The sequence below is a fragment of the Lacerta agilis genome, chromosome 13, assembly GCF_009819535.1.
Source record: "Lacerta agilis isolate rLacAgi1 chromosome 13, rLacAgi1.pri, whole genome shotgun sequence".
NCBI classification, from domain to species: domain Eukaryota; kingdom Metazoa; phylum Chordata; class Lepidosauria; order Squamata; family Lacertidae; genus Lacerta; species Lacerta agilis.
In genome coordinates, this window is record NC_046324.1 from 14,202,123 (window position 1) to 14,228,347 (window position 26,225).

At 43.4% G+C, this 26,225-nt stretch overlaps 1 protein-coding gene across 1 annotated transcript in view; it reads right to left on the bottom strand.

The window, feature by feature from the left end:
• Window positions 1–26,225, bottom strand: part of HOMER2 (homer scaffold protein 2) — a 76,155-nt gene that overhangs the window by 37,402 nt on the left and 12,528 nt on the right. The window contains exon 2 of the mRNA XM_033167388.1: window positions 8,455–8,611. Coding sequence (XP_033023279.1) covers window positions 8,455–8,611 — 157 coding nt within the window. The remainder of the gene's footprint in view (window positions 1–8,454; window positions 8,612–26,225) is intronic.

Genomic DNA, 26,225 nt, shown 5'->3' on the forward strand with positions numbered 1-26,225 from the left:
CTGTGCCCATTGTCTGTTAAGTTGGAAAATGGGAACAGGCAGCAACACTGTCTTAACTTGCTCCCTTGTTATTGTAGTGCAAACTTTGGAGACAAACAAAAGGCCGTCTCTGTTCACAATACAGACAAACGCTATGAAGTTATTAAAAGCCATGGAAACCTAGGATTTCATACATGTCAGTAACAGTTACAGTTCAGCGGGGAGGAATACATTAGGGTTCCCGACAGCTACATGAAGTTATAATATACATAACTGCTGCAAGCCATTCTTAATCTGGATAGCCACGTGTGTTCCATTAAAATTACTTTGCAAAGATAAATACACCTCCCCTAATCTTTCACTGTACTTCCCATAAGCCAGACCCAGTAATTCGCTGGTGTACAGAACAAGCACTATGATTAGTGAGCAGGCATCTACTGACGTATTTCAGTTTATCGGAAGTTGGATGATGTTCTGCAATGCAATGCCGAAGATGTAACAGCATGAAGCTTCCTTTCATTGGAAAATAAAGCTCAAAAGCTTCACCCGAGATTTGAACGCCAAACTAGCGACAAGCCGAGTTTTATAAAGAGACATTAGTGGGAACACAAAAAGTAAAACTCCCTCCCCCCCCCAAAGAAAACCTAGCCTAAGGAAGAAGAAGTGTTCATAATCAGTATGTGCACGACTGTGCATAATTCTAATTGTGCCACCTCATAAAAGGTAAACTGTACAGCTGGAAAAGAGCAACTAACATGTTCAAGAGGATGAGATGCCTTCTCTGCGAAGAAATGGCTGAAACCTTTGCACTTTTCATTTAGAAAACAAGATGATTAAGAGGAGACTTGACATTTATATAATCACGTGTGGTGTGGAAAGAGACTGCTTCACCCTGTTTCAGCACTAGAACAACTCAAATATAAATTCAGTGATAAAACTGTACAATTAAAAACAAAGCAAAACATGCTTAGAACGTTTAAAAACAATTTAAAACATAATCAAGCCATCATGTAAGTGTTCAAATCCCAGTCAGTACCACCCTTGGAGGTGGTACTGGGAAGGAGGACAACACGTCAATTTAAAAAGTGATTAATGAAATCTCCTTCCACCCTTTTGTGAGAAAGCCTAATTTCTCAGTAAGCACACCAAGCTGAAAGACTTCAAACAGCTTGAGACTCAGCTACATTAGTAAAAAAAAAAAAAGTGATCTGAATGTATTATAAGCATGCAACACCAGATGGTGCTAGAGAGCACAAAACCTTTCTATAGCTTTTTTACATAGATTTTTTCCCCTTTTGTTATGGTTTAATTTCTGACTTATTTATAGCATTTTCCCCCTGTGTGTAGATCCACCTATGAAGTGCTCGGTGGAATATATACTTCTATATTCCATTATGAAATGGAAAACATCTACTTGTTCTCACTGCAATCCACAGAAGTTAATTTGTCTGAGCCCAGCTTATTCAGTGTTGCAGTTGTTTCAACAGGTAACAATAGGTAACTTGATTAGAACAAAATGAAGAAGTTTGCGCAGCCTTGTCCTTTGCATGGCTCCCAAGGGGAAGAGAAGGCAACTGGTTGTGCTCTTTCAAATCTGCATCCTTTTAGGTCACCGTTGTTCTGAATGAATAACAATGTAGGTCGATTTTAATGAGCTGTCTGGTGTGTAGTTTTCCCCATACGCTGTGCAGTAATTTTCATGAGCTCATGCCTTTTCTCCAGAATAATCCCTCTGTTAATTCTCCCCCTTTTACCTGCAATATTCCTTTTTATCAGGTAGCGAAGACACAAGTTAAGAGTCCTCACAGAATGTTCTTCATCTGTTGTGCAAGCTCGGTATTGCAACTTCCATTATAAGTTACATTATTTCCCATTAACCCATCCTGGGGTAAAAAGCTTTTTTTTTTTAAGGACCCCTGACAGTTAAGTCCAGTCGCGAACAACTCTGGGGTTGCGGCACTCATCTTGCTTTATTGGCTGAGGGAGCCGATGTTTGTCTGCAGACAGTTTTTCCGGGTCATGTGCCCAGCATGACTAAGCCGCTTCTGGCGAACCAGAGCAGCGCACGGAAATGCCATTTACCTTCCTACCTATTTATCTACTTGCACTTTGATGTGCTTTTGAACTGCTAGGTTGGCAGGAGCTGGGACCGAGCAACGGGAGCTCACCCCGTCGCAGGGATTCGAACCGCCGACCTTCCAATCAGCAAGCCCAAGAGGCTCATTGGTTTAGACCACAGCGCCACCTTAAATAAAATGTTCCGGCACAAGTTGAATGTTGGACCAACTGTCGAGTCAGTCAGTTTTTAATTGTGTGTAGGAAATGATTGTTATAATAAAAGAATCACAAAAGCACAGTTATTGAAGACAAAGTTTTTTAAAAATCAGTTTTTGGAACAGCAAATCATCAAAATTTAAAATCGCAACAGTCTCCAAAATAATTTAGATTTAAAAATCCCCCTGGCAGACAGCACTGTTTGGGGTCCAAAAATTAGTCCAGAACCTTCATGTGGATTAAGTGCATATAAAACTACCCAGTAGGTAACAAACTTGTCTACATCCATCAGCAACCATATAATTTTGAAAACATCTGATTGGCCTCTCAGAATATTTTTTTTATATAGATGAGCTGTATCAAATGGCGATACAACATACATAGTACAGTGTCTTCAATCTGGCCTTATCTGCAAGCACAAAGGTGGTCATTTGTTGATCTGCTAAATAATTTACCAGCCAGATTTCCAATTATGCTTGAAGAATTTTTAAGCTGAGTAAATGGGTGTTTCATAGGAGGCGAACTGGTTTTTCAGTTGGCTCTGAAAAGGCAAAAAGGTGCATTTGTGTCCAATGTAGAGAGGTTCTTTCAAACCAGGCCTACTGATGTCTAAGTGTTACACTCATCTTCACTCTCATATGCCATAGTAAATACACACATACACAAAGTGGATTCTATGTCTTTTTAATATGTCTTTCTTTGACTTTTAGTACATCCCTATGGAAGCAGCAAGGATGCTCATTAGTAAAAGAACAAAAATGATTTCTTAGTCACGGTGGAAAGTTTCTCTGTAACCATGCTTTAATGGAATTGAGTCATTGCATATTTTAATTATGTGTGTTTATATTTTAATGGGATTGTTTTATTGTGCATCTTAACTGTGTGTTTTAATTATGGATGTTTAACATTTCTGAGGTTGTGCAACTGGCTTTTATGCTTGCAAACCATCTACAGGTCTATTGCAGCATAAAGCAGTATATTCATGAATTAATTGGTGATGATTTCTGGGGGTGGGGAAATCAAGTGATTTTACTGGTGTTTTTCTTATGGTCAAGAGCTATCACGAGACATTACATGTAGCTATTATATGCATTGCCTTTTCTGCTAAAAATAAAAACGAGGTGCTAGTAAAAGGGTGCTGGTACTCTGTATTTTGAATTCTGTATCTCTTGAATTATGGTGCTGGAGGAGACTCTTGAGAGTCCCATGGACTGCAAGAAGATCAAACCTATCCATTCTCAAAGAAATCAGCCCTGAGTGCTCACTAGAAGGACAGATCCTGAAGTTGAGGCTCCAGTACTTTGGCCACCTCATGAGAAGAGAAGACTCCCTGGAAAAGACCCTGATGTTGGGAAAGATGGAGGGCACAAGGAGAAGGGGACGACAGAGGATGAGATGGTTGGACAGTGTTCTCGAAGCTACTAACATGAGTTTGGCCAAACTGTGGGAGGCAGTGGAGGATAGGGGTGCCTGGCGTGCTCTGGTCCATGGGGTCACGAAGAGTCGGACACGACTGAACGACTGAACAACAACTCTGTACCAGTAATTGCTGTCACAAAAAGGGACCCTGGTTATATGTAGTCTTATCTACAAAGGTTGTTCTGCCAATGCCAAGAGGAATAGCATTAATGGGAGATTCTCCCATTTGACAAGGTCTGCATGCAATCCTCAGCCTAATTTCAGACAGGTGGCAAGGAGAGAAAAAAAGCCGGGTGCCTCTCCGATCACCAGCTAGCAATCTCCCAACAGAATAAAAGATTCCCCGCCCCTAAACTAGGTCTATTAATAGGGACATTCCCTATTTTCTTCACAATGGAACTTACCTGCCAGTTGCATCACTTGGTTAGACAAAATACAACCTGGGAACTGAATCTCATAATCTTGCTAATGTAGTCTGGATGTTAACATTCTGAATAAGATGGAAGATGAGGCAACAAGAAGGAAAATGCAAATTGATGCTAACTCCAGGTGGGAATGTGCTTTCTGGTTGAAGGCAAATATGTATTTAGATGTTATTACATCAACAACAAAAAATGTGGCAAGGCATTGCAACAGATCACATGGAAGTAGCTGCCTCAGCAGCTGAAAGTTGGATGACATCAACAAATTTCGCACTCGCTTAAAATTAAGAGTATCGCTTTCCTCTGCCAGGTGTTGGAGGCTGTGCACTCCACTCTTCAGGTACCCACATTTATCACCTAGCTTCACCACAAGAAAGCTGGAGACAGACAAGTAAGAGATGAAGAAAAGTGTTTTGAGATAAGTTTCACATCCCATTGCGTATGCATACGTCCCTCTTGTCCCACTGTTGCCTTTGAACAAAAAAGTTTCACAAGCTGTTTGTTTTTGAAACAATAGAAAAACCTGTCTAGGGACTCGGGTATACAAATAAAACATTTTAAGTGTGTTTTAAGTGCAAGATACAATGTGACACTAAATGGTGATGGTGAGCCTTATGGAAAATTCAATGTATTTTTTTTTAAAGGCTTTTTTAAAAAAGCATTTTCAGAACGGTTTTTATATGTGTGTAGTTTCCACCATAGTCTCTTCCCACAAGTAACATGTGAAGGGGGCTTTTAGACATGAAGGTAAGATGAATTTGTGAGTGCACAACCACACACCATGAACCACAGTCTAACACTTTCAAACAAAACACCCTTAACACTCAGAGACACATCTGCCTGCCTCATGTCTCACTTGCAGAAAACAAGCAGATTTACTTGTCTATCTACCAGTGTTTTCCTTTTGCAGCCCCTGCAACTTGCTACCTTAGGCAACAGACCAGTAGCACTCAGCTGGTCTTGTCAAAACTTAAAAAGTCTGGTCTGCATTAAATGGCCACATATTAGGTGCAATTTTCAAGTTCAGTACAAACTTTTCTGAGAGATGCTGCTATTATTTTTTAAGCGGAAGATTCCAGGCACACTGGAACTCACAGCAAGCCTACAGAGTATGTAACACAGACTCCCATTTAACTCAGGGTAGAAGCCCATTGTTGGTGCATGCAGGAGTACCCCAGCACCCTTTTAAAACTGGAAAAGCCCCTTCCCACAGATAAAACCACAACAGGGAGAGGATAGTTGAGCATTCTCCCTGCCATTTATCTAACCCAAACTGTGCATCCAACTAAAGCATATTTCCAGTATACATACAAATCGGATTATGAATGTGACAACCAGTGGAGTACCAGGAAATTCAGAAGTGGGTGAATTTTGTGATAGTCATAGTCACACGCCCTCACAGCCACACCCACTATACAACTTCCAAAAGCATTGTTGCATAATTCTAACAATGTTATACAACCAGGAATGAGTTGCAATGATTAATGCAGATCTCCATATATTGCCTTTCAAGCTAGTTCTACTATTTTCTGTGCACATACATACTCAAGTGATGTGAAGTGCTCCAATATCTTCTTTTGGGGTGACTTAAGTTGTGTTTCCCCTGATGTTCCCTTGCACCTAAAAGAACTTGCACACCATACTCTTGAAACTGAAGCACCTTGTGCTTTCAGTGTTTTGAAACGCTCAGCTTTAAATGTGCACCACTGGTGGCAACCAAGTTTGCACGCATGAGTGAGGGTGTGTGAAACACATGTGCAAACATACACAACTGGCTGGAGTGCCCTGTCACTGAATGTTTGATGGCAAACCCCTTTGCAACACTTTGCTTTTGTGTGGTGTGCAAAATGCAACTTTATCCTCAGTAACTGGTGGGCAAGACAAACGAGCTTCTAAGCTGGCCACGAATTGTTCATGGGTAAACTGGAATTTTTTTGACACTCAGTTTTAAGTTGCGAATTTGACCTTGCCCTGCACACAGAGGCAGAACACCAGCTTTACCTGCAGAAGATCCCAAGTTCAATCCCTGGCATCTCCAGCTGGAGATGGAAATGCCAGGGAACTGTCCCCGGCTCAGCGCAGGGTGGTGGAAGGGCTCTTGGGATGCTACAGAGAGCCCCGGCCCCACCTGACCAGCAGCACCTCCTCTTCCAGTGAAGGAAGCAGCGAGGTCTCTAGTGGGGAGGGACAGGCAGTTTCTGGTCTTGAGAGCAGAGGCTCTGGGGATGTTGGAGAGACCCTGCACTCCCCTCGCTCAGCAGGCGAGGAGGGAGACACGCCATTTCCGGCGCCCCAAGTGCACAGAGGGATGAAACGCAAGGAGGGGAGGCAGAGATTGGGGATACGGAAACTCTTATGTTGGGGTCGCAGCCGGAAGGGGCCACTCCCAGATTCTGCGAGTGTCTGATACAGACATGAACTTGTAGCTCTGCACTGTAAATAGCATGCACAATAAACCTGTTAAAAGACCGTTTCGATTTTTGTCTGGTTACTCGCGAGCAACCACCCCATGGACCTTACTGCCCCCTTCCCTGAAACCCACTGCCAGTCGGTGTAGGAAGTACTGCCCTAGATGGGCCAGTGGTATGACTCAGTAGAAGGCAGTTTCCATGAACTGGCTCAAGTGGTATTAAAAATACCAGTAGGTTAGAAACCCTTCCCCTCCTAATCCTCTATATGTTCTATTCTGTGATGTCTTTATACATACACCTTCCCTGGGCTTCTCTTGGGGGAGTGCCATAGCTAAGCGACAGAACACCTGTTTCATATGCAAAAGGTCCAAGGTTCAATCTGGTATCTCCCAGCAGGGTTTGGAAACTCTGGAGAGCCAGCATCAGTCAGTATAGACGACACTGAGCTAGACAGACCGATGGCATAAGGTAGCTTCTTATGTTAAAATTTCAGGGTTTCACTACAAGGGCATTGGGGTCAAATTCCACAGCACTACATTGTCATCTAAATCAAGCCACATCCCTGGTTACCTTTGGAAATAATGTTCCTGATGGAGGCGACATTAATGCCAAACCATGGTTTAGTGCTGTGTGAATGAGTTGGTTGTGGCAGGGAGCAATCTATGGCTTGCACAAACTGCAGTTTGCAAGCAACAGCCTAAAACTCAGAAATAAGGCAAGCAATTGGCTGGCCCAAGGAGAGACAATGTTGCAGGCATATGGCTTGCTGCTATGCCCGAATGACGCCAGAGACTGCTGCTGTGATCATAAAATGAGGCAAAGGCGGCAGCCAGTTTTCGTAAGTTACCTTGAGCTTAGGAAGCTCAAGTCATAACATTAAGTATTGGGGGGGGGGGGAACCCAACCAAAACAACATCCTGTATCAAATAGATTCTTAGACTCACATACTGTCTCTCTGTCTAAAGATGCAAACCTTGAGATATAACTCCCATCCTTTTACCTCCAAAATAAGTTTCTACAACCAATTCTGCTTGGAAGGGGGAAGGGAGAAAGAGGAGCAATATCCCTTTGTCCCTTAAACAAAACGGTTAAGTAAGGCACCCACACAATTAAAATATATTTATGAAATACAGTTAGCAAAGAGCTATTGCTGATCATAGCTTTTCTGCAACACTGAAATTACAATCTCATAATTCATGTCTTCCTTTAAGAACTCAGAACAGCTTAACAAAAACTCCCAGCAATATCCCATCTAGGCACCGAAAATAGCTCCTCAGCTCCACCATTGCCACAATATGAGAACCTTACCAGACAATTTACCGAGCTACCTCTTATTCCAGTCTTGGAACTAAGCTCAAAAAAGTTGATGGCGATGTTTGTTTTTGTTTGTTTGTTTTTTTGTTTTACTAGTTTGGTAAGAGGCTAGTAGCCTGTTTTCCCATGCTGGCCACCAGGGGTTATTATGGGATAGGGAACTCTCAGCAGCCAGCTGTCTTCTTAGCAGACATTGTGTGTATTGTAGGGGGAGGAATCTACATTTTATCAAACATACTGGTAAAAGAGAGGTGGGTTTCCTGTCCTCCACAGCCAGATGGAATCCAAACAGACTGAAGAATGGAGAGGTCCGTCCCTCCTCCTCCAGCACTCACTTGCAAGAAATTCCTGGCTGCCTGTGGCTATCAGGTGAATTGGTAAATAAAAGCCTCTCTAAATCATCCTATGCTTTTCTTCCAATGAAATGCATACGTTTTCATGATTAACCATACACCCCAACTTTCCTGCAACAACTAAAGTTTATGAAATATGGACAAGCCTATTAAACTATGTGTGTTTGTGTGTATACACACACACACACAAAATGTAAATGAGCCACATTCATACAAATTTTCCCACTTCAATGATATTTCAATTCTGCACGCATGCCAGGTGTATCTGCGCCAACCTCCTACCTTGGTGCCATCCACACTGATTATCCGATAGCTGTTTCTTGTGCTGTCATAGAAGTAGGAAACAGTTACAGCCTGCTTGCTTGCAGGTACCCAGTTCTTCTTGGTGGTGTGGTCAATTTGGAACACATGCGCTCTGGTGGTGAAGATGGGCTGCTCTCTGGAATAGGGAGGGACAGGAGAAATGGAATGCATCATGAGTTTGTGAAAGATGGAAATGCCACGTCTGTTCTGCCCTTGATCAACAACGTAACATTGATCAAGTCTAGCCCAGTGTTGAAACAGCTCAAGGTGAGAACTCTGGAATTCTGAAGCAGGAGAGCAAAGCTACAAAGAGTTACACCACTCAAGTCTTATACCTATTCTGGCCCATATCACCTTGCATTTTACCTCCTCCTTATCCTGGGAAGTGCCAAAACTTGCTAGCACAGAGCTGCTGCTTCTTAAATTCCCACACAATTACCAAATAGCCAAATTCCACAGATCCTTGTCCTACATACATCACCACCACTCATGGCTGTGAAGTTATAAGGTTTAAGTAGCTGTTTTCTTCTGGGGGAAATGGTTGTGTGTGCATGTAAAGAGAAGAGATCATGAGATCCTTGAAAGGATTATGGAATAAATATGTTATGTGCTGCATGATCACATTCTCTTACCGCTGCCACTTTGAAAGACAATAATGATTTTTAAAATATATATATATTGAGCTTTTAAATGTCGACACTTGAAACGGGAAAACGTCCCATGCCCAGACCTGTGGCCAACTTTATGACAAATGTGTGTTATTTTCAGCTAATGCTAGAAATTACCTTGTGCAAATACCAGAGACAACTGAAGCTTAGTACTGTAATTCAGGTACATAGTTTAATACACAACACACGTTTCTAAGCAGGTGGCTCTGTTGAATGCTAATACAGCAGGACGATAAAATGAATTCAAATATAATGTGAACAACCAAATGGCATACAGGAAGCGCCATCATTCTTCCCCAATCCCCTTCTGCATTCTAATAAGCAATCTCCAATGTACATCCACGCATATAAAAATGACCAGTACCTAAATGGTCGAGAAATGAGATTGTGCTGTGCATTTTATCTACAAAATGCAAAGGTTCCCTAGAGTGAAGCTTAATAAAAAAAAAAATCCACAGTTTGAGGAAATAAAATCCTGCTTCTTGGTTTCATTCCAGGATGGTGCAGGATTCTTATAGCATGTACTCCTCACAAACAAGCAAAGAACTAGTTTCCACCAATTCTTGCAATTCTCCCTTTTACTTTGCCTTTTTGTAAGCCACTCGGTACAACTTACAAAAGTAAAAAGGAATATAAGGTATCAACCACATGTAGTGCGCTCAATTTAAAACTACATATTGTTCCTCAACATTCCCAAGTGCCACAAGTTCCAGGGCAGTTTAAAAAATGAACGAACTAAGCTCAGCGTCCTTCTGGAGAGAGGGAGAAAGAGTGTGTTGCAAACAAGCATATGTGTGTGTGTGTGTGTGTTGAGCACAAGCACCCCAAAAAAACCCATCAAGTCTCCAAAACACAGAGAACACTCTTGGACATTCAGCCAGCTGCACAACTCAAGCTTCTTTCTCCTTCACTGACCACACTACAACTGCTCTTCTGTTTCTTCTCTAGCCCCTAATCAAGCAAGATGTGGACCAAAGCTAGTAGCCAAGAGCCATCAATACAGATAAAAGCAAACAGTTTCTAGTCAACAAGGGTGACTGAAGCAGCATTTTTTTTATATAAAGGCTCTTTACCTGCAGAGAAGGCTCCACCTGCATAATAACCAAAACCTTGTCCTTAAATGTCCCCCTGCAGCAACACTCCTTGATATAGGCACATAACTCCACCTTTTAACAGGGCTCAGACTTACAGACCCACCAAGTGTCCCTATTTTCCAGGAACAGTCCCAGATTTACAGACGCTGTCCCGGTTTCTGATTAGATCCTGGAATGTCCCACTTTTCCTTAGGACATCCCTATTTTCACCGGAGAAATGTTGGGGGGGGGGTGGAGTTATGTGCCCCCAAAGCCAAGGAGATAACTATAGTATACAACCTTCAGAAGACATCTGAAGGCAGCTCTATATCAGGACTTCTTAAATGTTTAATATTTTATTGTGCTTATATACATGTTGAAAGTCTCCCAGAGTGCCTGGGGCAACCCCAGTCAGATGGGAAAGGTGTTGTTGTTGTTGTTGATGATGATGATGATGAATAGGACGTCCCTATTTTCATCAGATAAATGTTGGGGGGTATGGACTAAACTCCTTGCAGCCAAACACAGACAATGCTCTTTGACAGATACTTGCTAAGGACAGAGGAAGGACATGGGAAACTGCTTTATATCAAGTCGGGCCATTCGCTCAGCAAGCTCAATATTGTCTATACTGACTGGCAATGGGTTTCAGGGAGGAGTCTTTCCCAGCCCTACCTGGCGGTGCTGGGCACTGAACTCAGGACCTTTTGCATGCAAAACAGACGCTCTACCACTGAGCTACGTCCCTTCTCCAAAGTCCCAATCAGGTCTATTGTCTTCTAAGGGAGCCATAAAGGCTAACCATTTAACAGACAACCATTCTACCCAAGGCTGCTTGATGCAGGAAAAATTATAAGGAGTTTTCTGTACGTCATTTGTGAGAGTTATTTTAGATGAAAAGCAACTAATTTACACCACACACCTGGCTATGCACGTAAATAATTATGAGCCAGGTGATCATTAATTGAAGCCATCTTTATTTGTGAAGTATACCTGAGGAAACTAATAGTTGTGGTGCTGTTTTGAAAATCGAGCCTCTGATGAACCACACTGCTTCTAACATCTTGGTGTTCAAACCGAGAGCAGCTCTGTAGTTCTTTCAACAGGGGCTCCATGAAGCCTACACACTTGTAAGTGTTGAGCATATCACCAGAGATCAGGGGTCACTAACGCAGCTTCAGGGGCCTGTGAAAGGCTTCAGTAAATGTGTCCTCAAAAAAAATCAAAAATCAATCAATCAATATAGCTGTATGCCACCTTTCCAAAGTTAAAACCATGTTGAAGGCAGTTTACAACATACAAAAAAATGACATAACCACAAATACAACATTAGTACAGTGGACGCTCAGGTTGCGAACGCAATCCATGCGGGAGGCGTGTTCACAACCTGCAGCGTCCGTAACCCGCCGCGCCGCGTCTGCGCATGCGTGGGTTGCGATTCGCTGCTTTTGCGCATGCGCGAAGCGCCGAACCCGGAAGTAACCCATTCCGGTACTTCTGGGTTCGGCACGTTCGTATCCCGTAGCGAAAGCAACCCACAGCGAATGCAACCCAAGGTATGACTGTATTCATAAACAATGAACAAAACATGAAAATGTGCACAATCAGACTGAGCGATTTCCACCTGACTCATAGCACCTAAAATGAAGAAACAAAAAATTAACAGCAACTACCCTGTGCCAACAAACACCCCTTAACAACACTCCAGCCCAAGCAGCCTCAGCTTTTGTAGCTGGAGTCAGTCCAGGACCTGCCCTCCCAGGCCAGGTGGGCCTGCAAGGTAGGGGTCTGGTCTTCCAGGACACACAGCCAAGACACATGAGACTGCTTGCTCTTTTTGTTCACTTGCTCAGCTTCTCCTACATGGAACATGGCCCCTTCATCAAATCCACCTTTTCCTGGATGCCAGGATAGGACACCCACCTTCCTCTTCCTTCTGAATGGAGGTCGTGTGAAAGACCTTCTCCCTATGACCAAGTGCAGCGGTAGCTGATGTAGGTGCCTCAGCCTATTGAATAGGGGAGGGTGGCTTTCCTGCACCACTTTGAAAACCTGCCTGTTTCTGTACTTTTAAGGTGTGGTGACTATTTGTGACTGGCACCCACAGAACTTCCTCAGAATTCCAAATATGCCCCCCCCCAAAAAAAAGGATGGAGGCCCCTTCAATAGGTAATGATGGCCACTGACACCAAGCATGCACATTATCAGCTTTTAACATTTCCAAACCAGCCCTCATTACACAGCTCTACATAGCAAAATTTCTCCAAGCATCCTACACACCCACAATGCCAGGGGAAAGGAAGAAATGGTATATGTACTGAAAATCCAATAATGACAAAACAGTGGGTGGAACAAATGGTGAGTCTTCTTAAAGAGTTTCACTTGTTCAAGCAGCCTTACATCTTGTGTGCACCTTCAGCTTCTGAACCAGAGCCAGATTTTTAAAAGCCAACATACCCAAGATTTATCCTTTATCTAAAGAACAAGCTTACATCTGATGATTCAATCATAATTTGAACATCTTTAGGTGTTCAGAAGCTTGCCAGGTGTCAGGCGGTAAGGCAGCTGAAACGCTCTGTTCTGGATTTGTAAACATTCCCAACAGCTCAGCTTCTCTGCCAGCATGGCAGAGTGGCTAGTATAGGGGCAGGGAACCTGCAGCTCTCCAGATGATCATGAACCGTAGCGTTGGAAGGGACCCTGAGAATCATCTAGGCCACCCCCCCTGCAATGCAGAAATATGCAGATGCCCTATACAGGGGTCAGACTTGCAACCTTGGCATTATCAGCACCATGCTCTAACCAAATGAACTATGGTGGTCATCCTGGACTCCAACTTGTGTCAATCAGGTTGAGATGCCCCAGCCAATGGTCAGGAACAGCAGGAGTTGGGAGCATAATAGCATGGGTGAGACGAAAAGGCACATCTTTAGTCCCAACATCCTGTTCTCAAGATGGCCAACCGGAGGGATATAGCCGGGAAGCCTGCATATCTTAGTTCTTTGATAACTTTCTGGACAATGCCACCCAAGATCCAGGGATTTGTTCATTTTTAATAATGCAACTCAGTTTATTAGGCAGCAGTGCACACGTACATGTTTGTTTGTGAGCAGGTATCCTTCCCCATGCCCTGGTTCTTTCAAATGCCCACATCTGATGCCCAAAAACGTCTTTTGCACCCAAACAGATGACAAGAGGCACAAGCTGAATACAAAATGGCCCCCTATTATATAATATAATCTCATGTGTGTGTGTGTGCGAGCGAGCACACACACACACTTTAAGAAACCAGAATATTATTTTGTTTTTGTTGCAACAGACAAACACGGCTACCCGTCTGAAAATTGTTAGCTATAACTTATTTTGCTGCCGTTATCATATGATAAAAGCAAGGCAATCATGTGTTTTAAAAATGATTTGGGGGTATTAATTCATGCCCGCAATTAATAATAGGCCTGGAGTGTATCAGCATAACTTTCCTATGTATATTCAAGAAGGAGGGGGTGAATGGATGAACCAGTTCACAACTTCAAAAATTAAAATACATTAAAAGGGGGGGGGGGCTGTTCTTGCGCCTGAAGGCAAAGCTGAAGAAATATGTTAATTATGATGTAGTTATAAGTCCTATTTTGTGTGGCCCTGAACTAAGCATAAACGAGATTCCACAGCCCATGTATACTTGAATTTTACACAAGACTAGAAATTGTTCGGAAAGAAGCTGTGACAATGTATTTGGACACCTCAAATACCAACCAGGACACAGTATTAAAATGAAGGATATAAACCTGCCTGGTGCTCAGCTTCCTCCACCTGTGATTTATTTGTGTGCTCTTCACACGAAGATGAAGCTCCCCTGTCCACATCTATGCTTGCTAGCAGCAGGCCTTAAGGTAGAGACCCGTTCCCAGACTATTCTAAGCACCTTTTAATCCCAAGGAAGGAAAACCTATAGCCCTTCAGGGGTTGTTGGACTACAACTCCCATCATCCTTCACCACCAATGGCCCCATCTGAACTGTACGTTTAAAGCGGTATCATACCACTTTAAGCAGTCATAGCTTCCTCCAGGAAACCCTGGGTAATGTAATTTATTAATAATGCTGAGAAGTTGCTGTTGTTGTTCAGTCGTTCAGTCGTGTCCGACTCTTCGTGACCCCATGGACAAGAGCACAGCAGGCACGCCTATCCTTCATTGCCTCTCGCAATTTGACCAAACTCATGTTAGTAGCTTCGAGAACACTGTCCAACCATCTCATCCTCTGTCGTCCCCTTCTCCTTGTGCCCTCCATCTTTCCCAACATCAGGGTCTTTTCCAGGGAGTCTTCTCTTCTCACGAGGTGGCCAAAGTACTGGAGCCTCAACTTCAGGATCTGTCCTTCTAGTGAGCACTCAGGGCTGATTTCTTTAAGAATGGATAGGTTTGATCTTCTTGCAGCCCATGGGACTCTCAAGAGTCTCCTCCAGCACCATAATTCAAAAGCATCAATTCTTCGGCGATCAGCCTTCTTTATGGTCCAGCTCTCACTTCCGTACATTACTAGAGAAGTTGCTAGTTGGCCCCTATGCCCTTCACAGAGCTACAATTCCAAGAGTTCTCTGGGAAAAGATTGGCTGTTAAACCAAGCCTTCAGACATGCACATAAAGTTGAAAGGTTGGAGTTCTGTTCTGTTGTTGTGGTTCTTCCATTTCATTTGAATATTGATCCTAATAGGAGAAGACAGGTAGGCCAATCAAGCCTTTTATACTGCCAGGAACCAGCACTGCGAGGGATGTGAACAGTGTCACTTATAGATTGACAAATGGAACAGATAGACTGATTGTATTTTAGTTGTCTTTGGACAGCTTGCAAAAATCACATAACCATATGGTGATTATTTCCACTGTGTTGGAAATAAATTTAACACTTACCACCCTCAAAAAACCATGCGGGTTTCTTTTTTGCTGCTGCTGTTGTTGTTGTAAAAAGTTAGAATCTAGGGTAAATGGAACACTGTCAAGCACTGATCAACAAACCGAGCACAGAACATTTCCTCCAGAATCCTAGTTCAGTATTAATCCCAGAGCCTGAGGGGAGCACAATCATTGATCCTGCTGACTGTGATGGGTCGCTCTGATTGTGTACTGTACTATTGGGAGCAGCTGGAGAATTTATCAGAGAAAGGATGCACAGCTGCCGCCTGCTCATTTGGTGGTGCATCATAAAAAAAAGTGTGCCCTGGTACTGAATTCCAGGAACAGCAACACCCACCCCAATAAATCTGCAATTGCAGCCACTTTAAGACAGGCTTCTAATACACAGAGCTGACTGCCTTGACAGCTGAAACAATGAGGGACTTATGAGGACAGACACACTTCAGGAGCCCTGTTAAGGAGGAAAGCAGATCAGGAGAAAGGTTGTGAAGTGGAAAACTGGTTGTAGGGGAAAGGATTCGTATATGTGCATACTACTGCTTATCTCCACTCAGAAACCGAGTTGCTTTTTATTTTAAAAAAGCTGTGGGAGCATTTTTGCATATATCTGCATGCACCACATGGTCCCAGTGAGTATCCTCAGGCTGGGATGCAGACTGTGGTTGCTGCTTTTAGTGTGTTTTAAGGTGCCATGATAGAAGGTGCCATGATAGATACCATCCTTGAGCATGGTATGTACACTCATCTTACCGCCACCACTTGTCAATGAGGGTTTGTTTTTTAATTTTTTTAAAAAAACATTTCCACACACAAAAAACCCCAAAACCTCGGAAAGCCTATTTTGATGAGAATGGAGGAAAAAATATCAGAAAAAACATACAGATGCCACAGAGGTGGGCTACGGAGCCTGTTTAACTTCCAGCATGAACAAATTCTCTCCTTTTAGCAGCACCATCACTTATTATGGGGACTGCAACAGGATTAAACAGTTTTGTTAAAATGACTAATGTATAGTGTGGGAGTTATAGTTCGGATTGGCGCTGGCAAGCCACGTCAATTCTGTAAAGGTTGGCAAAGGTTGGAAAACAGCGCTGGCAAACCACGCTGATGGTGGGCACCAGGATGGGAAACACGGAGGGTTAGCAAGAACAGCAAACAGGGTAAACAAGGGTGTGGCAGGAAAACAACAAAGGAGTCACAAGCCGTGTAGGGGTGGGGGTGAGTGAGAGGAGAAACCTGAAGAGGAGGTGTATTCTATGGAGATGTCATGTGGGTGTAGCCAAAGGAGGAGCATTGCCATATTTGGTGTGGAGGCAGCACCTGAAGAAACCTGTTGCCTTGTAAGGAAAGAGTTTTCCCTGTTTGGAGCTAATGATTAACTACTGTGTAAAATGATCAATAAAAGGAGCCCCCCCCCCCGAGAATGCCTCGTGGCAGCCTTCCCTTCAGACATCATCCTGTCCATTGCATCGTTATTTGATTCACTGCAACAGTATAGTTTTTAGACTGACCATCAATTAAAGTTGAAGAAAGGTATGGCGTACAGGAACACGAGGCAACCACCATCAGCGTTATTTAAGTGACTTTGCTAATAACCCTAGTTCTAAATACCAGTCTCTGCTATCAGCAGCAGGCCCACTTATTGCACTCAGAACCCCAGTGGCAAGGCAGTTACAGGGTTCACAATGCTGAAAAAATGTGCAATTTTGGCACACTTATCCATGTACACACAAGCGCAATCCTATTTACTACTCTTTCAATGGGAATTAACCAACTGTCCCATGGATAATAAACCATGAAACATTTCCCTAGCCTCAGCTTGTATAAGCACATTCTTTTCATTTTATTTATTAATATAAGCAAGTGATTAAACCGCTCACCGACATTTGTATCCCACTGAAGCATAGCTCTCAACCCTCCCTGCTGTTTCCCAATGCTATAATAAGGGAATTTCCCGCAAAAAAGGGGAAAGGTTGACAGTTATGCAAGCGCTAGGCACAATCTCTCTTCAATGCCAAAACTGCACTACCTTCATCCACGTTTTTTTCATTTGAATAAGCAGCACCAGAACCTGACAAGATGCCAAAAATGTCAAACGAATGCATCTTTCATTTCCATGGCAACTTCCACACGTAAAGAATGTACAGAATTGCAAAGCTCATAAAAATAACTCGGCACTCTGTCCAAACATGCATATACTATATACATTTCCCCCCATTTCTCACTGCCCCATCTGCCTTCCTCGCATACCAGTTCATCAACAACAATCTATAATCCAAGACCGGAAAGAAGGAGAAATATGTCCAGATTCAACTTTCTTCAAGATTTGGTTCAAATCTCTTCCTCTCTTGGGATCGGACAGGATGCACCTGTTTGGATAAATTGCTCTTTTCATTCTGAACACTCTAATCGTGCACCTCAAGGTTGTCCAGCATTGCATTATACCCTTTCTCTGCTTCCCTCAGCAAGTTTGTCATTATCCACACCCTAATTGCTACCACACCCTGATCTACAGGAACCCATTCATACCTTCTGAATGAGGACTAAGCTGCAGAGCACCCATTTTTCACCTGCAACTGGGATGACAAGCACTCCTTCAAACTAAAGGCGCATCGAGATGCACAAAGCTGCAGAACAATACCCACTGCACTGCGTTAAGACATGCACCCTACAGCAGCAGTAAGCCAACATGGTGCCATCCAAATGTTGGACTCCCAACCTCCCATCTAACGTGATCCAAGGAACTAGCCAATTCCCCTTCCACTCCAGAGGGGCTTCTGAACTCTCTCTCTCTCTCTCTCTCTCTCTCTCTCTCTCTCTCTCTCTATATATATATATATATATATATATATTTCTGGTGTGTGTTTTTCAAACGGGAAGAGAAATGAACATTCAGATGAAGTGATACACATGTTCTGCTCCAAAAGATCAATGCAGGCAGTCTCTACCTGGAGGAAGAGCAACTAAGCAAATGCATGTTCGGTGTGCACATATATACATCTGTCTTCATGGCATTTTGAATGCAGGAGCACACCAGGCTTACCCAGATGGGGAAACATATGCTGTTAACACCCATTCTGTTGTTGTTTTATAAGTTTGCGTGCACCCTGCAAAAAGGAATTCTTATGCTCTTCCGAGCAGTTTAGTAAAGCTGGTTGAAATGGCATGTTGAATAGATTGCTGCAGACTCAACTGGCTGTGTGGTGTAGTGGTTAAGAGCGGCAGACTCGTAATCTGGGGAACCGGGTTTGCGTCTCCGCTCCTCCACATGCAGCTGCTGGGTGACCTTGGGCTAGTCACACTTCTCTGAAGTCTCTCAGCCCCACTCACCTCACAGAGTGTTTGTTGTGGGGGAGGAAGTGAAAGGAGAATGTTAGCCACTTTGAGACTCCTTTGGGTAGTGATAAAGCGGGATATCAAATCCAAACTCTTCTTCTTCTTCAACAGGTTTCACACCACATGCAACATGAGTGAAGAAAACTGCATTAAGCAGGCAATCCTCACCTAAAGCTCTGGCAGATTCGAGGCAATGCCTTCAGAGAACTTTCCTTCACCACACCAGTGGGTCTAGGAGACCATTTTTTTGTGTTAATCCTGTAGAACTGCAGAAATAAAGCAAGAACTCTAGAAATCTCTCTTTTATAAAAGAAAGCTGCATTTTAAGTTTTCTAAAGCATGGGTGCTATACCGTAGCTAGGCTTTTGTGTATCTGTGACTCCATGCAACAAGGAAGGGGGGGGGGAGAATATGCAGAATTCAGTTTCCTTCAATAATAATAATAATAATAATAATAATAGCTTTTAAAATGATTTCAATAGTGTGTGGGACCTCAGTGCCGGCACTGCTCCTTGACTAGCAGATGTAAAATAAAGTTGCTCTCATAACACCTTGGTTATTAGGAAATCTAGCAGATGTAGTGCTACAGCGTGGCTAAAGGAAGACCTGGAAGAGGAGGGAGAGTTCAGCTGGAAGGACGAGCCCATGACACAATTCCAATCTCCTAACCATGGTTAGCAGATCAGGAAAGTTACGCCTTAGCAGAAATTAGCTTACAGCCAAGTTTTATTTGGAGGCCTGGATGAGGACCACGAAAGGTGGGTGGAGGCAGCCAACCTCGCATCAGTTACAACTTGGAAGTTACTGTTTCAAATCATTTGTCAGTTTAATGCAAGTCTACGCTAACAAGGAAAAAAGGGCAACACACTTTTAACCTTAAGCATCTATTGCTTGTTTGGTCAGAATACATCTGTATCCTCTCTCTCTCTCTCTCTCATCTGACATACACAATGCAGAGGTTATCAGAGGGCACAGAAACAGAGCACAGCAAGGTCTCTTCACTACTGGAATTCTGTGTCCCACTCCAAATCTATTTACAGTGCCATAATAGCAGTTTCAGTGTCTGTAGGCAAAAACAATGCAACAGAATATTTGTAATTCACAGGGGAAGCCTCTTGTGGTCCTCAAAAGAGATAACACTTAATACAACACCGCCTAATACAAATTCTAGTTCACACATTACGGCACTTGTCACAGCTGAGACCCAACACAACAAAGGGGGGGGGGATATCATGAGGATCAGGACTATTATTATATTTTAAAGTCTAGATTACTGGCAAATCTTTGAGACGGACTTTTAGCTTTGCTTAAAGCCACCTATTAAAGGGAGACACCTTCCTTTCATCCCCTTCTTCCAACTTCCTCATTGTCTTCCACTAATTATTTTAAGCATTTAACAATACAGGGAAAGTTATGGCAAATTTAACTGGGAATATTAAAGAGCATGCAGAGGGGTGGGAAAGGGAGGGGAGAGAATAAATCGTGCAGCCAGCCTTTTTGGGCAAGTATTCATCTCTAGCCCCACTTCAGTTCCTCGTGAGAATCTAACCCAACAGCCAAAGGGAAAATATAATATACCGGTAGCTAAACTGCTCATTATCCTGCCACTTTCAGTCAGTCGGCACAAAGAAATATCTGTTGAGCTAAGCCTTGTGCTGAGCGAGGCGCTTTGGCTACTTCCCCCCAGAACCAAACTGGCAACATTGCAAATGCATGCTGAAGAGAGCTCAAACATTACAGAGTACAAAATATAGTGATGAAGGATAGGCATAGGTTTACTTAGCTCAGGAGCAGAGCACTTGCTTTGGATGCAGAAGGTCTTGGGTTCAATCCCAGCCATCTCCAGTTAAATTTGCAATGTATATAGCAGGAGCAGGGAACCTGGAACCTTTCTCAGCATGAGGGTTGCACGCCGCCATGACCAATGTTCTGGGGACCCCAATTCCAGGGATGGGCAGGGCCAGTGGGAACAGTGAAGGTGGAGCAGTGGCTGTGACCTTTACCTTTGTACAGCAGGCTACATTTCAGCCACCCAAAAGGTACACACCTCTCTATGAAAGGTTGCAGCATTTGGGACTCTTTCATTTTTAGAGGAAAGGCAAGTAGGAGGTGATGTGAAAGACGTTTATTATTATTTAAATTTGCATACTGCCCTATACCCACAGGTCTCAGGGTGGTTCACAAGATAAAATCACAAAATACAAACATAAAATACATAATAAAAACAAAAACAACCCGATACCCCCCCCACCTCCCCAATACATTTTAAAAGGGCATTGGATGCCAATCAGCCAAAGGCCTGGTTAATGAGGAACATTTTTGCCTGGCACCTAAAGATCTATAATGAAGGCACTAGCTCAACCTCCCTGGAGAAAGCATTCCACAAACGGGGAGCCACTGCAGAAAATGCCTTTTCTCATGTTGCCACCCTCTGGACCTCTCGTTGAGTGAGGAGGCACATGAAGAAGGGCCTCAGAAGATGATCTCAGGTAGGTTCATATGGAGAGAGGTAGTCCTTGAGGTTTAATAAAAATTTCCTTTTGGAAATGTGGCACAGCGGAGACTGTGGTGTCTTTAAGATATATGGTTTATTTACACATATATACATCCTGAGCCTAGTGGATAGTGGATGTTTTTCTCCATCTCTCACAACGCTAGAACTCATGGTCATCCAATGACGCTGAATCTTTGAAAATACAGGACAGGCAAAAGGAAGCACTTCCACAAAACAGCACAGAGTCTAACGTATGGAATGGCTGCCAACTTGGAGAGCTTTAAAAGCGAATCATCAGACAAATGTATGGAGGTGGAGGCTATCAGTGGCTGCTAACTACAATGCCTATGCTATGCGCTTCCATGATCAGAGGCAAAAATGCTTCTGAATGTACTTGTTGGGAAGCACAAGAGAGGAGAATGCTCCTGCCCTTGGGTCTTCCTTACAGGTTTCCCACAGTATCTGGTTGGCCACTGTGAGAACAGCACGGCAGACTAGATTGGGCACTGGCTCTTCTTTTTCCAGTTGCATTCTAAATAAAATAAATATGCTGATACTACGGGTATGCACCTCTGCAACCTCCTCAGGAGCTTTTCCCTGAGTGGAATGTGTATTGCGGTAACATGCCTATCCAGGCAAGCAGGACGCATGATCACAGGACACATTCCAGTCAGGCAAAAGCTCCTGAGGGGTGTGTGGTGGTGTGGCCTTGAGAGCAGGGCTGGTGACTGCAGAGGGTCCCAAGGGCCAGACAGAAAGGAATGGAGGGCCACATTTGAAGTCCCCCACACCAGGTACATGTAGTGGCATCAGTGTATTTCTTTTACTCAAAACGTTAGTTGCTCTTCAGCCACAGCCCTCAGAGCAGCTTACGAAGAAAAACATAGAAATACCAGGAACGACAACCAATTCAGCTTTGAGCCTAGACAAATTGACACCAGGCAAAGTCTCTGGGAAGAGAATTCCACAACTGAAAAAGATTGTTCTGTGTCTGATCTTCACCCCCTTTACTTCAAATGGCAGGGAGAGGCAGAGCCTCCAAGACCAATTTTTACAGCCTAGCAGGTTAATCTAGGAGCAGGCAGTTTATCAGGCTGCCCCCTGGTCCCAAGCCATTAACTGCTTTCTTCAATGGAACTAACTTGCAAGCAGCAAGCATGTATAAGATTACAACCTAGGTGCAAGAAAAAGAGGGTGCCAACATCCTAATGAGGTTTTATTTATGTTATATTTTGCTTACAGCTCCCCTTCCGTTTTTGTGGTCTTACTCAAGCTGACATACAGCCAGTTTGGACTTTATGATAAGCCATGATTTATCATGGCAGGCAATGAGTCACATCAAGTCTCAGCCTCCTGTGCTTCGTGCTCCCCAATCCCACTTTCCTCCCCTGGTATGGCTGCAAGGACGAGATATGGAAGCTTTCACTTCTGTTTTCCCTTAACCTCAGCTTGTCATTTTGTCCAAACTCAACAAACTGTGGTTAACGTTAACTGCAGCTCATTGGAAATAGGCCAGCTTCAAAGCAAGTATAACGAAGCTGTCTTATTTCAGCACACCATCATTAAGAGTAACCACAGTTTAGGGTTCAGACATATCACTAAACAACAGTCAATCAAAACGGAGATGAAAGCTTCTGATCTCCTCCTCATGGCTGCAACAGACAAGAAGGAATTGTGGGGAGTGTGTGAGCACAAGACAGTTACAGGTAGGTAGCCGTGTTGGTCTGTCATAGTCAAAACAAAATAAAAAATAAAAAAATTCCTTCCAGTAGCTCAAGAATCAGAGAGAAGGGAGGTGACTTGGGAAACCTGCAACTATTATTTTCATGCTAAGCAAGCCAAATCCATTTATCCCTGTTCGTTGTAGTTTTGTGATGGAATCCCAGTCTCTCTGCTGAACAAGTGTCTTCTTGTTAGTAACATCAGACTCATAAACACATTCTTGGTACTCGCTGGTGATGAGTAGCTTCTGGGAAATTAGGAAGAGTCATTCTTCCTTCTCACCGTATTGATGTACCACAATTACCTAACACAGGTACTGGTAGGCAGACAAAGATGTTATGGGCTAGTGATTTCTGTGAACTAATTTACAAGGATATGTAGAACAGCATCTCTCCACTCACTATTTTTAAGCAAGACGTTTCCCACAAATCCCTGACAGTTTCTTTTTCACCTACACAATACTGCGTGGCAAACCCCTCTGAGTCATGCATGCAATCAGTGATGTGATCCGGTAATATCTCTTATATAAACCTCTGAAATTAGATTCTTAAGAACAATAACTTGAAGTGCCTTCTCTCTTCCAACACCAGGCCTGAAGCATTTTGGCACATCTAAGAGTTTCAACAATGCTAGTATTGTCCATGGCAAGAATCACCGTTTGTACTCAACTTCAACTTGTTTGATGTATTACTCACAAATTGTTGCTTCCCTTACAGTTTACAAAGGCCTTTTCCATCTACAAGTAGATGCAGAACTACTTTGCTGCAGAAAACAGAAGTACTTCAATTTATAGCTAGGGATTTCCGCTTGTTCTAAAAATAGTGGTGGGGATATTTTATAGTGCTCTGTCAATCGTCATAGTAGTAACAGACCACAAATACACCATAAGGATTTAAGAAGAGTCTGGTGAATCATGCCAATGGCCCATTGAGTCCAGCATACTGTTCTCACCATAGCCAACCAGATGCCTGTGGGAAGCCTTCAAGGAGGAACTGAACATCACAGCACTCTCCTCACCTACAGCTTCCAGCAACTGGTATTCAGAAACATACTTCCTCTGACAGTGGAGGAAGAACAGATCAGTCAGAATTAGTAGCCACAGATAATCTTATTCTCCATGAAACTGTCTAATCCCTCTTTTTTTGTTGTTGTTGTTCAGTCATTCAGTCGTGTCCGACTCTTCGTGACCCCATGGACCAGAGCACGCCAGGCACACCTATCCTTCACTGCCTCTCGAAGTTTGGCCAAACTCATGTTAGTAGCTTCGAGAACACTGTCCAACCATCTCATCCTCTGTCGTCCCCTTCTCCTTGTGCCTTCCATCTTTCCCAACATTAGGGTCTTTTCTAGGGAGTCTTCTCTTCTCATGAGGTGGCCAAAGTACTGGAGCCTCAACTTCAGGATCTGTCCTTCCAGTGAGCACTCAGGGCTGATTTCTTTAAGAATGGATAGGTTTGATCTTCTTGCAGTCCACGGGACTCTCAAGAGTCTCCTCCAGCACCATAATTCAAAAGCATCAATTCTTCGGCGATCAGCCTTCTTTATGGTCCAGCTCTCACTTCCATACATCACTACTGGGAAAACCATAGCTTTAACTATACGGACCTTTGTCGGCAAGGTGATGTCTCTGCTTTTTAAGATGCTGTCTAGGTTTGTCATTGCTTTTCTCCCAAGAAGCAGGCGTCTTCTAATTTCGTGACTGCTGTCACCATCTGCAGTGATCATGGAACCCAAGAAAGTGAAATCTCTCACTGCCTCCATTAAAGCCACCCAAATTGGTGGCCACCACTGCCCCTCAGGAGAATGAATTCCACAATTTAACTAAGCACTGCCTTAAGGCATATTTTATCTTGTCTGTCCTGAATCTTCCAACATTCAGTTTCATTGGAAGTCCTTCATTGGAATTCCAGTGTTAACAGAAAGGGAGAAAAACTTCCTCTCTGGCCACTTTCTCCATACCATGCACGTCAAGTTGCCTCTTGCTTGCCTTTTCTCTAAACCCAAACGTTGCACCCTTTCCATTCCAATGATCATTTTGGTTGTTCTCTCCTGACATTTATGCTTATATAATGCTTTAGAGAGCAGGAGTAACCAATGTGGCGCTCTCCTGATGTTGTTGGCTTCCAATTCCCAAAGAACCAGCCAAGATAGCCAATGGTCAGGAGAGATGGGAGTTGTAATCCAATGAAATCTACGTCGGCTACCTGTCCTTTACAGTGTTCAAAGCACTTTACATACTGTTATGAGTTTGTGGGTGCCATCCCCTGCCATCCCTGGATCCTACAAGTTCTAAAATCTAATCAAGTCTTCTGATCCCTGGATCCAGCACACGTTAACAGCTAATCAAGCCAGGATAGCTTCCTGGACTCTGGATCCAGCAAGTGTTAAAATATAAGCCAGGCTAGCTTTCTATTGAGATCATCACCTGGATGACGGGCCATTAAGAGAACAAAGGGGGCTCTGTGCCAGACAGCAAATAGATAGAGACCCTCCTTCCAACTCTGAGATAGTTAGAAGGACAAAGCCCGAGTTTGAGAGCAGAGTTTTGGTACCATAGTATGAACTAGAAGTAAAGCAGCAAGCTGGAGTGAGAGAGAGATTGCAATGCTTGATGTGTGTTTGAATCCAAGGCTGCAGCTATGGGAGAAACAAGACCCATTTGAGGTGTTGATGCTGTGAACCCCTCCACTGTAGGCTCAGGGTGTATATATGTGTAAATAAACCATATATCTTAAAGACACCACAGTCTCTGCTATGCCACATTTCCAAAAGGAAACACAAACCCTGGGTAAGCACCTGGAACCCTTGGAATCTTGCACCACTTGGAGATTGAGGTGGGATGCAAGAATATATTGAAGGTACACAAAGCCAGGCCTTCTCTATAGTGGCCCCATATAACCCCTTCATTGGAAACCCTTAAGCAGACCTATAAAATGTTTGTTTGCTGCACTCTTCACTGAATATTGTGACATTTGTGCTGATTTAGAGCTATGGGCAACATCCTCTGCCCGTTAACACAAGGGCTCCTTTGATTTGAGTATTAATGCCACACAACGGAGAAATCCAATGCAACAGACTGCAGTAGCAGAAACTCACTGTGTAACAGGCTATGCAACTGTGCAAAGAAGTTGCCAGCAACTTGCCTATGCCTTCTCTAGTGCAACAATGCTCCAATGGCACAAAAGACTAAGACTGGATATGACCCACAGGATTTTATTCCTAAACCACATCAGCACCATACATTCACAGCACTACTATACCACGCTGGCAGTCATGCCTTCACCCAAAGAACCCTGGGAACCGGAGGTTCTTGAGGATGCTGTGAGTTGTTAGGTTGAAGGATAGCTCAGTTGGTAGAGCACGAGACTGTTAATCTCAGGATCTTGGATTTCAGCCCCACCAGGGGCAAAAGATTCCTGCATTGCATGGAGTTGGACTAGATGACCATCGTAACTCTACAATTCTATGGCGACCAATTTCCCCCTTTGTTGTTGTTCAGTTGTTCAGTCGTGTCCAAGTCTTTGTGACCCCCATGGACCAGAGCAC